Genomic DNA, 15,680 nt, shown 5'->3' on the forward strand with positions numbered 1-15,680 from the left:
ACGTATTCCTTTTCCAATTTGAACCAGTTCCTTGTTCCATGTTTGGTTCTAACTGTTACTTCTTGACCTGGAATTCCATCAACTCCACTAGCTTTGTTCGTAGTAATGCTTCCTAAGGCCTCTTGACTTTACACTCCAGGATGTCTGGCTCTAGGTGAGTGACCACACCAGCATGGTTGTCTGGGTCACTAAGACCTTTTTTGTACAGTTCTGTGTATTCTTGCCACCTCTTCTTAATCTCTTCTACTTCTGTTAGGTCCTTGGCATTTCTGTCCTTTGTTGTGTCTTTTTTTGCATGAAATATTCCTTTGGTATCTCTTAATATCTCTTGAAGAGATTCTAATCTTTCTCATAGATATTTTCATTTTATATTGTAGTTTCTGTAGATATCTTGCAGTATTGTTTATACTTAATACAATTTTAATATTATGGTGGTCGATACATAAGTAAGTTGTGTTATTTAATATGTCAGTGAATAAGCATATATATTGCTATATAAACAATTCAATAGAATGCTTATTTCATTATAATTATTTTCTCTTATAATCCTGTATGTTTTACTTTATGCACTTAAAAATACTCTGAAAAGGGGTTTGTAGGTTTTAACTATGGCACAAAAAATGTCAAGAAACTCTTTTTTAATTTTAAAAATCTTATATGATTGTATTCATGAGCAATATATAGTATTATCTTAGGTTTTTATGAAGTTTTATAAAACAATATTGTACATCCCAGTTTATGACTTGCTTTTCAGTCTTTCATGTTGACGTGTAAATTTCCAGTGTATTTGTGTTGTGTGTCTCATGGTATGGGCAGGAATATCTTTAGAGTATACCAGTATCTTTTTTAAACCTTATTTTATTCTTAATTTTTTCCAGTTTTATTTCTTAATGAATAATATGGGTAAAAATGAGCTATGAGACATAGTAGTCCCTGCTTTACCCACTCCTCACTCTCCAGAAGCAATGATTTCTCTTAGTATTTAGCTTCATATTTCTAAGCAGTTTTCTTATACTAATGATTGAGTTAAAATTAGTTCAGTTTTGTGTTTTCCATTCTATTTTCTCAAAAGTTCCAGCAGATGTCACCTGTTTAGTTTCCTAACAGTTCAAACATAGTCTGTTTCTTTTTCCCCGGGGACCTTCTCATTGCAGCCTTTTGTCTCCAGCTTTAATCTGAACTGGTTGCTCCATAAGCTTGATGCACATGATACTTTGCTTTCCAGATATCTCTCTTCCTTTTTTTTTTTTTGATTTATTAATCTGTTATTTTTTAAATGAAAACTCATCCTTTAATAGCTTCTTAAGTAAAAGTGTATGGGAGGTACATTTTTTGAATTATTACTTGTGTTATGATGTCTAATTCTTAAATGACAATTGACTGAGAATTGAAATCTAGTTTGAAACAATTTTCTCTTAAAACTTTGCAGATAGTGTTCCATTATCTTATAGTAGTCAGTATTATGTTGACAAGACCTTCGCTTTTCTGATTTTGGTTTTTGTAGCCTCTTTTTCTTATTCTGGCTTTTCTTAGGGTTTTCTTTTTATCTACACAGCCCTGAAATTATATGATAATGTGCTTTCATGTGAGGTCCCATTTGATGTATAGACACTGAGTATGTTTTTTCAATTTAGACCAGCACTATTCAATAGAATTTTCTATGATCAGTGAAATGGTCTGTGTTTGCACTAATACTGTAGATACTAGCTAAACATGACAGTTGTCTACTTGAAATGTGTCCAGTGCAATGAGGAAAGAATTAGTTTATTAAATTTTAATTTAAACTTGACTAAAGTTTCTGTATTGAGCAGCACATGATAGAGACTCATGTCTTTCCTTTGCAAGAAATATGCTTCTGAACTCCTCTTTGGTGATTTGGTTAACTAAAGTTTCAGTATTTATTTTCACTATGCAATTATTGCTTACTAATGGGGAATTTGTGTACTTTGATTCTTTCTTTCTCATATCTTTCTTATAGTATTTTTCCCCTTCCCGGGGGAAAAATACTCTTATTTACTCTTTCTGGAAGAATATTTGACCTCTTTGATCAATCCTCTAGTTTTCCTGTTTTCTTTTGTTGCCATCTTATTGTGTCTTTCCTGTTATTTCTGGGAGATTTCTTGATTTTATATTTCAACTTTTCTGATTAAAATTTTAGTAAAGTACCAGATGTTTCTCTTTTATAGCCTCTTATTCTCATCTGACGGATGCAGTGTTTTATTTCTCTGAAGGTAGTGGGTTAAAGTTCTCTTCACATTGTTTCTGCTTCTGCCGGTTTCATTTTTACTCCTCCGTCTGTCTTTTCACTTTTTGAGACTTTTCCCGATTGTCCTCAGTTGGTTGTGTTTTGTTATATTTAGCAGTGAAACATCAGAAAAGATTATTTGAAGTGATTAGTATGTGGATGATAGCTATTGACTAATGGCCTTCATTGCGAAGGGATTTTGGATGGAGTCGATCATCTTGTGGAGGACTCAAGACGTCAAACTCTATTCAGTATTTTTTGAACATTGAGTCTCTCCAGATAAGAATATGTCACTTTCATGAGTAGAACATTAAGCTTGCTACTGGCTCTATAGACACCTGGCTAGGAAGTAGACATAGAGGGCTCCCACTCCGGCTTCACTCAGTACCCTGTTTTCAAGGGCTCTGTTGCCTCTTTCTTCCGGTCTCTCTGGTGTCTTGGTTTGAAGCCTTTCTCCAGAATAAGACGAACTTTTCTTCAGGAGACCCAGTGTATAGGACCAGGAGGGGACCTGCGGGTCTGAGTGTTGCTTTCAACCTGTCTTCTTATGCATAGCCCTGAAACATGCTCTTGCCTTCTGAGGTACTTGGTACTTCAAGGCCCAAGAGGAGAGTTGTTTTAAATATCTTTTCTCTTGTTTCTGTTGGGTTTTGCCCATTTAAATAGATTCACTCCTTTTGAATAGCTTATATAACTTTATGATAGTTCGATAGTTTTTATACTTTCAGGTACCCGTAGGTGCCATTAGATGTGACGAAAGATCTTCACATCTTTCTTTTTTTATTTTTCCTCCCTCCCTCTCTTCCTCCTTCCTTTCCTCCTGCCTCCCTCAGCTTTTCAGTCTGTGATAGAAATTGTTCTGAAATCCTTACAGCAGAATCCGTAAATGACTAAAGGTAATTCTCTTAAATTGTTGAGACCAGGATCTCTGGAAATGAATGGAAACTTTTGCAACCAGAAATACATATGAAATAATTACTGCTAGGAAATGGGTAGAGGGATTTAAAAAGTTTCTTTAGGAGATGGAAATAGCAGGAAAAGTAAATTTTCATTGACATTTTTAAATCAGTTTCATAGTTCACTGGGAGCTTATGAGAAGTGGTTCTTTTAGGTTATTAACTATCCGAGTATTTCATTATTTTATGTGACACAAAGCAATCTGTCTCCTCTATCAGATACAAAATAATCTTCACATTCAAACACTGTCATTAATTTTAGTTCAATTGATCAAAAAAGAGAAGTGTGTATTATCTCTTGGTTCATGCAATTAATTTTGTTTTTAATAGTGTTCACAGATAATATCTATTAGTTTGATGTGATGGGAAGCCCTGGCAAGCATTATTATAAAATAAAAAATAGTACAGCAGGGCAGATCTTGGAACTGGTTTTTCAACTTGATGTTTCTTCTATATAGATTTCCCGGCTGTAAATTGGGTTCTTCAGTTTGATTGCCCAGAAGATGCCAACACATATATTCACAGAGCAGGTAGAACTGCCAGGTAGGTGTGCTGACCTGTATCTTTGCTTTTGGTTTTACCTAAGTAAAAAAATGTGCTTTCTTAATTGTGTACAAATAAAGAATGGAGGAATTCAGGTGAGTGCTGGTCTGACATTTTTGTGATGTAGGTTGCTATCATGTAGACAGCTCTTACACATCTCTTGGCTGAGACTTGACGATGATGGCTGAGAAAAATCCACAAAAACTTATTTTAGTGTCTTGTTCTAACTTTCTTCCCTTACTGAGCTTTTCATTAGAATTACTCACTGAGCATCATCTCTTTGATGAGTTATAAGACTGTTTATTCAGTCTTTGTTTTCAGATGACAAAACTTGAGTGTTTTGAGCAGTTAAACATTTTGTTTGAAAATCTGTAGAGCCAGAATTTGAACCCAGGCAGTCTGACTCCTATAGTCTAGATCTGTGCTCTTACCTTCTCTGGTACAGGTTCTAATAAGCAAGAAGGTGGTTTTGAATAATAGGTTGCTCTTTTCCTTTTTTCGTGTTGGAATTATAGGCAATGCTGGGGACCACTCCCAGATATGCTCTTTTCACCACCCCCACACACCCCATCACCCAATAAATTACCCTGTGTTGGCTCACAAATGTGGGGGAACTCTCTGGAAAAGAATATAGCAAAGTCAGTTATTTGGGGATTAAAGGCAAAGAAAGGTATATGAATAAATCAGAAGGATAGCATGTTATGTCATTACTGTTCTGGTTTCAGTAAAGTTGGGAGATGTGTGCTACAGGTAGAATTATAAATTAAAAATAATATATAAATGTTTCTGGATAGTATTTGGTGGTATGGTGGTTCAGTTTCTAAGTCGTGTCCAACTCTCGACCCCATAGATTGTAGCCCACCAGGCTTTTCTGTCCATGCGGTTCTCCAGGCAAGAATACTGGAGTGGGTTGCCATTTCCTTCTCCAGGGGATCTTCCCAACTGAGGGATCAAATCCGAGTCTCCTGTATTGCAGGCAGGTGTCCTGCATTGCAAGCGGTCTTCTGCCTTGCAGGTGGTCTCTTTACTGACTTTTTGGTAGTACTTAGAGTTCTTCCTTTTACCTCAGTAATTTCATATCCAGAAATTAATCTTAAAATAAAGTTTCTATAAAGATGTTCATCTTACTGACATTGGTAATAAGAATTGGGAATAAACAATTAAGTGTTAGACCCAAGATCACTAAACATATGGCAGAAACAGAACTAGAACTCAGATTTTTTTGACCCCAGATTTCATTCTTTTTTCACTAAGTAACCATGCATGAAAGACCAGCCATGTGTGAGGTAGCTTCTGCACAAAAATAAGGTATAGTGTGCATTCCATTAAGGAAGCTTGTTACCTTAAAACAGACCTTAAAACAGTCTATAGTAGAGGCATATACAGTATTAGATGTATTGACAGAAGTTTTGTGGAGCTCCGGAGGAAGTAGAGAAGGAAAACTTCACTGAGGAGAAACAGCTGGGTTCAGTCTTGATTGGCAGATACAGGTTCTTGGGAGGCAACTTGATAAGAGATATTCTTTTCTCTGTTAACTACATGTATCTCTCTGTATTTTAACTCAGACTCAAATACCATCTAATCTTGATAATTTTTTTGAAGGTGGGACTACTAGAAAATTCAAGAATTCTACATGTCCATATTCTAAAATGTGGTTCTTCCCCTACACATCTCCAAACACTGAGCCCCTAGTCTGTAATTAAATATTGTTCCCCAAACTTAATGAATGGTCTGTGTGCTGTGCAGTATTGCAGCCCCTTGCAACCTGTGACTTTTAAAGTTTAAATTTAGTAAAATTAAAAATTCAGTTTCTTATTCACACTAGTTACATTTAAACTGCTTATAACCACATGTAGTTAGTACCATATTGAACAGAGCAGGTATAGAACCTTTTTATCATTGTGGAAAGTTCTATCAAATATTATTGGTATATGTTTAAAACACATTTTGTTTAAAATTGTTGAATCAAAGAACCATCGGTTCATATAATAGAACCATAAAATAGACATTAGAACTGAGAGTAATCTAGATTCACTCACTCATTTATTCTATCTGGATTTAACAGATACACATTAAGTGCCAGGCATTGTACCAAGCAGGCAATATAATGAGCAAAACAGATACAATTCTGACATCTTTCATCTTTCATCTTGAAACCTAGAGGGAATACAAACAGTAAAATATGTAATTTCAGTAGAATGTGATTGATTATTTGCTTCTATCTCTAATTTTGTTCCAGTCATGAGAGCAAATGACAATTTTCTTGGGTTTAAGTGTACAAAGAGAAGTAGACATTTTTGTCTACTGAGAGGTTATAATCTTTCTGAGTCACTAATGAAAGTTTTCTTTCAGGGAATTCTGTAGGATTTTGAGGTGTGAGCTTATTGATAGGCATTTTTACCTCATTTAGATACAAATATGAGATTCTTTAAATGTGATTACATTTTGCTCTTTAAAAATTTGGCAACAACCTAAATAGTAATCACAATAAGGTTATGATTGGTTATGATTAACCACAAATTGGTTATGATTAACTGTCTCTTTTGTTTTGCGTTTTCTTTCCTCAGAACTGCATGAGTATTTATAATGCAGGTGTCAATGAGACATTATTGCTTAATGATGGAAGAGACTTCAACTATTGGTTTAAATGGACCAGTTATTTCTGATTTTTAAAACACTAACTTCAGTTTCATGAGTTCCCAGGGGTGTCAGGATCCTTAAGACCCAAGATTTAAATCCTCATCTAAGAAAGTCCATCATTTGCCAGCAGGCTTGCTCTTCTACCTGTTCTGTACCCATTTCAACAAATGGACTCAAGTTTGAAAGTGTCCACTATCCTTTGCTAATCTAGGAAGTCTCTTTGGAGTTCTCTTAAAATTTTCTTTGTATCCACTGTTCGCATCCCATTCCAGTATTCTTGCCTAGAGAATCCCATGGGCAGAGGAGCCTGGCAGGCTGTAGTCCAAAGGGTTGCAAAGAGTCAGACATGACTGAGTGACTGAGCATGCATGTACTCACCATTTTTGGATGATTTTAAAGGGGAAAAGTCTTTTGTTTGTGTTTGGTGAGTTTTGTTGTTTCAGCTGAAGTGGAAGTTTTTCCTATTCTATACCTTAACAAGGTATAGAGTTTCTTCTTCCTATCTATTTTCTAATTTTCATGAACTGTTTTTTAAAACTAATTTATTTTAATTGGAGGCTAATTACTTTACAATATTGTGGTGGTTTTTGCCATACATCGACATGAATCAGCCATGGGTGTACATGTGTCCCACCATCCTGAACCCCCTTCCCACCTCCCTCCCCACCCCACCCCTCCGGGTTGTCCCACAGCACCAGCTTTGGGTGCCCTGCTTCCTGCATCGAATTTGCACTGGTCATCAGTTTTACACTTGGTAATATGTTTCAGTGCTGTTCTCTGATACCGTCACACCCTCGCCTTCGCCCACATCCAAAAGTCAGTTCTTTACATCTGTGTCTCTTTTACTGTCTCGCATATAGGGTTGTCGTTACTGTCTTTCTAAATTTCATATATATGCATTAATATATTATATTGGTGTTTCTCTTTCTGTGTCACTTCACTCTGTGTAATGGGCTCCAGTTTCATCCACCTCATTAGAACTGACTCAAATGTGTTCTTTTTTTTATAGCTGAGTAATATTGCATTGTGTATATGTACCACAGCTTCCTTATCCATTCATCTGTTGCAGGACATCTAGGTTGCTTCCATGTCCTAGCTATTGTATAATTTTCATGAACTGTTTTAATGTTTAAACATTTTTCAGTTGATTCAAGTTTACCCTGTGGGTTGAAGGAAAGGAGAGAATAATATAATAGTGAAAGATAAAACTATTTAACAATAGGATCATACTAGAGGATTCAAAAGTAAATCTTTTTATTGTAATTAATTATATAATTTGAGCAAGTTATAGAGTTAGAACTAGGCTTTGTGTATGATTTCATTGTGCATTCGGACAGATTTGCCTTTAGACTGTTAACCTTTTATTTTCTAGTTGGATCTAAGTAAATGGGACATGGGTAGAACAGCAACTTTGTTTTTCATTTTATAAGAAGGTACCTGGTGCATAAGTGGTCTTTGTGTTGGGTACATTTTTGGATTATCTTTTGTAGTGAGTTATTTAGAGAAATCATTAGTAGTGGCTGATGGAGTTAATATTTCACCACTGTTTTATTCACCTCAGTATGAATTTTTACATGTACCCATGCACACATTTCATTTTGTGGCCTTGTGGGCCTCTGGTTAGGTGGATATCATCTATCATTACTGTATTGGACAAGGCCAGACAGACTTTTTAGATGTGCCAGTTGTGTGGGCATGAACAGGGTAAACTGATTACTTTGTAGAATACATTTAGCAGTGTTTTAAAATTATCCATCCTGTATGAAGATTATTGGATATCTCAGTATATCAGAAAAAGATCCAAGAAGGGGAGATATTTCAGGGTGCTTGTGTTCCTGGAGAGTTGTTAAAAATCTTACATAGTTGAACATGCCATGGTGAGCATTAAATTGGTTTTAACTGTGGAGATGAAGAGGTGGTACAACGTCACAATGATTGTGTTTGGAGAGAGAATATCAATTTGAAAAACTATTGTAATGTAGTTTCTGTTATGGTCATTAATTTTGAAAGTACAAGCCTGTTTGACCCTTTGTAACCAATTAAAAATATTTTCAGTTGATTGTTTTAGATGTATAATTAGTGGAAAAGTTCATCATATATGATGCTTATTTTCCCTTAGGCAGTCTAATAAAAAAAAAAAATAACCAAACTGCAAAAAGTTAAAAGTTGTTAATGGACTTAGAGATAATTAGAAAGTTTCATGGGCCATCAGACTGGATAATTGAATTGAATAAAGGCTAAATTAAAATTTGAAACTAATTAAAATCCTGTGTATATGCTGTAATTAAAGTTAGGTTGCCATATAGTGCTTGCTTTTGAAAGTGAACTATAATATATGAAAACAGGTAAATGCATTCAGTGTGGCAAAATAGCTACAGTTTGGGGGAATCCTTTTTTGACCTTTCTGTATTTTAGCTAAAAATAAATGGTGATTTAGGTACTTGCTGCCTTAAGAGCTTTTTCTGTTTTAATTTATTCACCTATTTAAAATTCTTTTGATCTTTAGTAATTTAGAGAAATTTCTATTTTTCTTAACTGTCCACACCCCTTTTAACAAAATGGTTTCATTTAGAGGCAAGAGAGGCAAGGAAATGAATGCAGTTTTATAAAGCTCTGTCCTGCAATACATTCTACCGCTTAAAAGCAAATGTCTTTAGGGCTTGTAGGTTTTGGTACTCATAAAACAAAGCTCTTCTCTTTCTTATAAAAATGCTCAGTTGAAAATAAAAAGATTTGGGAATGAAAATCCTTACACATCATATACTCCTAATTTTTAAAATGCTTTTTCAGAAGTAGGGGTCTGTGGGTGTAAGATGGGAATTTATATATATGTAACTGTGTGTATATATAAACAGTTTAGAATTTGTAGGTAAAAGATACTGTTTGGTTTTTCAGAGTAGTGGTAAAATTCCAGCAATATTTCAGCTGAGTCTTACTTGTCTGGCTGTGTCTAGTGAATCTCAGATTTTATTTGTTGGGAGTGTTAGGTAGCAAAATGTGGTTCCAGTAGGGGGCAGCAGAAGCTAGTTCTTTGCATTGCATACTCAGCCACAGCAAATACGAAGATGGGAAGTAGTTAAAATTTCTGATGTGATAACTGGTGAAGAGTTCATGGTTTATTTGTGGAAAATACTAGTATTTTATGGAATAGATAATGAGAATTTTTAAAATAGTGTTTTTAATTGGTTTGTAAATTGAAATAATAAAAGTGAAAAGACAATTTGCATGAGCATTAATTTATTGAAGCATACTGTGTTTATCTTAGGAATAATCTTTGCTAGGCTGCAGTCCATGGGGTCTCTAAGAGTCGGATACGATTGAACGACTTCACTTTCTCTTTTCACTTTCATGCATTTATCGGAGAAGGAAATGGCAACCCACTCCAGTGTTCTTGCCTGGAGAATCTCAGGGATGGGGGAGCCTGGTGGGCTGCCGTCTATGGGAGTCGCACAGAGTCGGACACAACTGAAGTGACTTAGTAGCAGCAGCAGCAGTGAAAATTCCTACTGCTTTGATTCCTCCCTTGACTGAAGATCCTAACTTTAGACCACTCCTCCTAGAGACTGGTGCTTCTTCAAATGGCCTTCTGCCTTTTTTGTTGTTATCTACAATTTAAAGCTTTAAAAAAGGGCAAGACAGATCCTTTATTTTGCATCAAAAAGCATTGAGCTGGGTTAGGCTATGACCACTATAGCTATAGAGATAGATAAAGGGGCTGATATTTCTTGTTGTTTACTCACTCAGTGATGTCCAACTCCTTGTGACCCCATGCACTGCAGCGTGCCAGGCTTTACTGTCCTTCACCATCTCACAGAGCTTGCTCAGACTTATGTCTAATGAGTCAGTGATGCCATCCAATCATGTCATACTTTGTCATCCCCTCCTGCTTAATCTTTCCTAGCATCAGGTCTTTTCCCATGAGTCAATTCTTCGCATCAGGTGGCCGATATATTGAAGCTTCAGTTTCAGCATCAGTCCTTCTAATGAATATTCAGAATTGATTTCCTTTAGGATTGACTGGTTTGATATCCTTGCAGTCCAAGGGACTCTCAGGAGTTTTCTTCAGCATCACAGTTCAAAAGCATCAATTCCTGGTGCTCAGCCTTCTTTATGGTCCAACCATCTATTTATGACTACTGGGAAAAGCATAGCTTAGACTAGACAGACCTTTGTTGGCAAAGTGATGACTCTGCTTTTTAGTATGCTCTCTGGGTTGGTCATAGCTTTTCTCCTAAGGAGCAAGCATCTTTTAATTTCATGGCTGAAGCCACCATCTGCAGTGATATTGAAGTCCAAGAAAATAAGGTCTGTCACTATTTCCATTGTTTCCCCATCTATTTGCCATGACGTGATGGGACTGGATGCCATGATCTTCGTTTTTTGAATGTTGAGTTTTAAGCCAACTTTTTCACTCTCCTCTTTGACCTTCATCAAGAGGTTCTTTAGATCCTCTTTTCTTTCTGCCATAAAGATGGTGTCATCTGTGTATCTGAGGTTATTGATATTTCTCCCAGCAATCTTGATTCCAGCTTGTGCTTCATCCAGCCCAGCATTTCGCATGATGACTCTGCATAAAGTTAAATAAGCAGGGTGACAGTGTACAGCCTTGATGTACTCCTTTCCCAATTTTGAACCAGTCTGTTGTTTCACGTCCAGTTCTAACTTTTGCTTTTTGACCTGCATACAGGTTTCTCAGGAGGCAGGTTAGGTGGACTGGTATTCCCATCTCTTTAAGAATTTTCCACAGTTTGTTGTGATCCACACAGTCAAAGGCTTTAGTGTAGTTAGTGAAGCAGAAGTAGATGTTTTTTCTGGAATTCTCTTGCTGTTTCTGTGATCCAACAGATGTTGGCAATTTGATCTCTGGTTCCTTTGCCTTTTCTAAAACCAGCTTGTACATCTGGAAGTTCTCAGTTCATGTACTGTTGAAGCCTGACTTGGAGAATTTTGAGCATAACCTTGCTAGTATGTGAAATGACTGCAATTGTGCAGTAGTTTGAACATTCTTTGTCATTGCCTTTCTTTGGGATTGAATGAAAACTGATCTTTTCCAGTTCTGTGACCACTGCTGAGTTTTCCATATTTGCTGGCATATTGAGCAGAGCACTTTAATGGCATCATCTTTAAGGATTTGAAATAGCTCACGTGGAATTCTGTCACCTTTACTAACTTTGTTCCTTGTAATGCTTCCCAAGGCCCACTTGTCTTCACACTCCAAGATGTCTGGCTCTAAGTGAGTGATCACACTGTTGTGGTTATCTGGGTCATTAAGATCTTTTTGTGTATAGTTCTTCTGTATATATTTGTCACCTCTTCTCAGTATCTTCTGCTTCTGTTAGGTCCCTACCATTTCTGTCCTTTATTGAGCCCATCTTTGCATGAAATGTTCCCATGGTATCTCTGATATTCTTGAAGAGATCGCTAGTCTTTCCCATTTTATTATTTTCCTTTATTTCTCTGCATTGTTGACTTAGGAAGGCTTTCTTAGCTCTCCTTGCTATTTATTGGATATTTCTTAGGAGTCTTTTATTTCCTAGCACTTCCTCCTTGTTTTCCTGCTTTCTGTTCTCAACACAGCAGACAGAGTGATCCGTTAAAAACACAAGTAAGTTGTATTTCAGAAAAGGGTATTGGTGGCAACATAGAGGGTGAACACACACGCAAAAAGTGAAAATACAAGTCAGGTCTTGTCATTCCTTTCATGGCTTCCTTTTTCACTCAGAGCAGAAGTTTAATGGGTCTATACTCCTGAACCCCTCTACAATCTTGATTCTTATTAGCCTCCTCTTGTTCCCTTGTTTTTCACTGGTCTTGCTGTTTAGAAACCAGGCATGTTTTTGCTTCAGAACCTTTATATTCTGTTTCTTCCACAGGAGTGCTTTTTCCTCAAGTATCCACGTGGCTGTCTTTCTTTATACTGCCCCAACACTCCTCTTTACCATGCTCTTATATTTTCTTTTTTCCATAACACTTCAGTTCAGTTCAGTTCAGTCGCTCAGTCGTGTCTGACTCTTTGCGACCCCATGAATCGTAGCACGCCAGGCCTCCCTGTCCATCACCAGCTCCCAGAGTTCACTCAGACTCACATCCATCGAGTCCGTGATGCCATCCAGCCATCTCATCCTCTGTCGTCCCCTTCTCCTCCTGCCCCCAATCCCTCCCAGCATCAGAGTCTTTTCCAATGACTCAACTCTTCGCATGAGGTGGCCAAAGTACTGGAGTTTCAGCTTTAGCATCATTCCTTCCAAAGAAATCCCAGGGCTGATCTCCTTCAGAATGGACTGGTTGGATCTCCTTGCAGTCCAAGGAACTCTCAAGAGTCTTCTCCAACACCACAATTCAAAAGCATCAATTCTTCGGCGCTCAGCCTTCTTCACAGTCCAACTCTCACATCCATACATGACTACTGGAAAAACCATAGCCTTGACTAGACGGACCTTAGTTGGCAAAGTAATGTCTCTGCTTTTGAATATGCTATCTAGGTTGGTCATAACTTTTCTTCCAAGGAGTAAGGTTCTTTTAATTTCATGGCTGCAGTCACCATCTGCAGTGATTTTGGAGCCCAAAAAAAGTCCGTAACACTTAACACCTTCAAATATCCTAGAGCATTAATTGATCATTTTTATTGTTTTTTCTCTTTCTTTTTACTAGAATGCAAGCTCCACAAAGGCAAAAGAGCTTTTCTACTTGTTCTCAGAGAGCTTAGAACAAAGCCTGGAATGGAGTAGGCACTTGAGATAACACAATTAGCTCCTCAAATCAGCCTCATGAACCAGAGATGACATATTAATTATCTATTGTGGTGTAATGAACTACCCCACAACATAGTGACCTGAAGCAAGAATCGTATATTATCCCATGGTTTCTGTAGTTTAGGAATACAGGTGTGGCTCATCTGGGCCCTTTGGCTCTTGGTCTGTCATAAGGCTGAAGTCAAGGTATAACATGTACCTTGAGACTCAACTGGGGGTCTGTTTCTTTCCAAGCTCATGTGCTTGTTGACAAGATTTGTTCTCTTGATGGCTGTTGGTCAGAGGTGTCTTCCAGTTCCTTTCCACGTGGCCCTCCTCTTCAGATGGCATCTCACTATATGTCTGCTGGCCTCATCAGAGAGAGCGCATGAGAGGGGAAGAACGAGTAAGGTGTAAACAGCAGTGTCTTTTATGACCCAGACTCAGACGTCACACTCCATCTTTATTTAATTATTGAATACAACATATTAGTTTAGGCATACAACATAACAATTCAATATTGGTATATTTTGTAAAATAACCATCAAAATATGTCTAACATCTGTTACCATATATACTTACAAAAATTTTTTTCTTGTAAAGAAAACTTGTAATATCTACTCTCTTGTTGTTATTCGATCCCTAAGTTGTGTGCGATTCCTTGTGACCTCACGAGCTGCAGCATTCCAGCTCCCTCATCCTTCACTGTCTCCCAAGTTTGCTCAGGCTTATTGTGTTGGTGATAGCGTCCAACCGTCTGTTGCCCTCGTCTCTCCTGCCCTTAATCATTCCCAGCATCAGGGTCTTTTTCAGCGAGTCCACTGTTTGCATCAGGTGGCCAAATATTGGAGCATCAGCTTCGGCAGCAGTCCTTCCAGTGAATATTGAGGGTTGATTTTTTACAGAACTGACTGGTTTGGTCTCATTGCTGTCCAAGGGACTTATAGGAGTCTTCTCCAGCACTGTGATTTGAAAGCATCACTTCTTTGGTGCTTAGCCTTCTTTGTGGTCAAACTCTCAAATCCATACATGGTGGTGTGGTGATTTAGTTGCCAAGTTGTGTTTGACTCTTGTGATCCCATGGACTGTAGCCTGCCAGGCTCCTCTGTCCATGGGATTCTCCAGGCGAGAATACTGGAGTGGGTTGCCATTTCCTTCTCCAGAGGATCTTTCTGAGCCAGGAAAAACCATAGCTTTGACTGTATGGACCTTTGTTGGCAAAGTGATGTCTCTGTTTTTTAATACACTGTCTAGGTTTGTTGATAGCTTTTCTTCCAAGGAGCAAGCATCTTTTAATTGCAGTCACCTTCTGCAATGATACTGGAGCCAAGAAAATAAAGTCTGTCACTGTTTCCATTGTTTTCCCATCTGTTTGCCATGAAGTGATGGGACTGGATGCCATGATCATAGTTTTTTTGAATGTTGAGTTTGATGCCAGCTTTTTCACTTTCCTCTTTCACCCTTGTCAAAAGGCTCTTTAGTTCTTCTTCACTTTCTGCTGTTAAAGTGGTATCATCTGCATATCTGAGGTTGTTGATATTTCTACTGGCAGTCTTGATGCCAGCTTATGAGTCATCCAACCCACCATTTTGCATGATGTACTCTGCATAGAAATTAAATAAACAGGGTGACAGTATACAGCCTTGCCGTACTACTTTCCCAATTTTGAACCAGTTCCTTGTTCCATGTCCAGTTCTAACTTTTGCTTTTTGACCTGCATATAGGTTTCTCAGGACAGGTAAGGTGGTCTGGTGTTCCCATCTGTTTAAGAATTTTCCACAGTTTATTATGGTCCACACAGTCAAAGGCTTTAGCATAGTCAATGAAGCAGAAATAGTTGTTTTTTTCTGGAATTCTCTTCTTTTATCTGTGATCCAACAGATGTTGGCAATTTCATCTCTGGTTCCTCTACCTTTTCTACACCCAGTTTGTATATCTGGAAGTTCTCAGTTGATATACTGTTGAAGCCCAGCTTGAAGGATTTTGAGCATGACCTTGCTCGCATGTGAAATAAGCACAGTTGTGTGGTAGTTTGAACATTCTTTGGCATTGCTTTTCTTTGGGATTGGAATAATAACTGACCTTTTCCAGTCCTTTGGCCATTGCTGCATTTTCCAAATTTGCTGGCATATTAAGTGCAGCACCTTAACGGCATCATCTTTTAGGATTTGAAGTAGCTCAGCTGGAATTCCATCACCCCTACCAGCTTTGTTTGAAGTAATGCTTCCGCCCACTTGACTTCACACTCCAGACTGTCTGGCTCTAGGTGAGTGGCCACACCGTTGTGGTTGTCTGGGTCACTCAGACCTTTTTGTATAGTTCTTTTGTGTATCCTTGCCAATTCCTCTGCTTCTGCTAGGGCTTTGCTGTTTCTTTCCTTTATTGTGTTCATCTCTACATGAAATGTTCCCTTGGTATCTCCAGTTTTCTTGAGCAGATCTGTTTTCTTTCCCATTCTATTGTTTTTCTCTATTCCTTTGCACTGTTCACTTAAGAAGGCTGCTTATCTCTCCTTGCTATTCTCTGGAACTCTGCATTCAGTTGGGTATACCTTTCCTTTTCTCC

At 37.7% G+C, this 15,680-nt stretch overlaps 1 protein-coding gene across 1 annotated transcript in view; it reads left to right on the forward strand.

The window, feature by feature from the left end:
• Window positions 1-15,680, forward strand: part of DDX10 (DEAD-box helicase 10) — a 313,368-nt gene that overhangs the window by 26,611 nt on the left and 271,077 nt on the right. Inside the window, exon 9 of the mRNA XM_040257930.1 lies at window positions 3,660-3,744. Coding sequence (XP_040113864.1) covers window positions 3,660-3,744 — 85 coding nt within the window. The remainder of the gene's footprint in view (window positions 1-3,659; window positions 3,745-15,680) is intronic.

The sequence above is a fragment of the Oryx dammah genome, unplaced genomic scaffold (genome assembly GCF_014754425.2).
Source record: "Oryx dammah isolate SB20612 unplaced genomic scaffold, SCBI_Odam_1.1 HiC_scaffold_17, whole genome shotgun sequence".
In the NCBI taxonomy this organism is placed as follows: Eukaryota; Metazoa; Chordata; class Mammalia; order Artiodactyla; family Bovidae; genus Oryx; species Oryx dammah.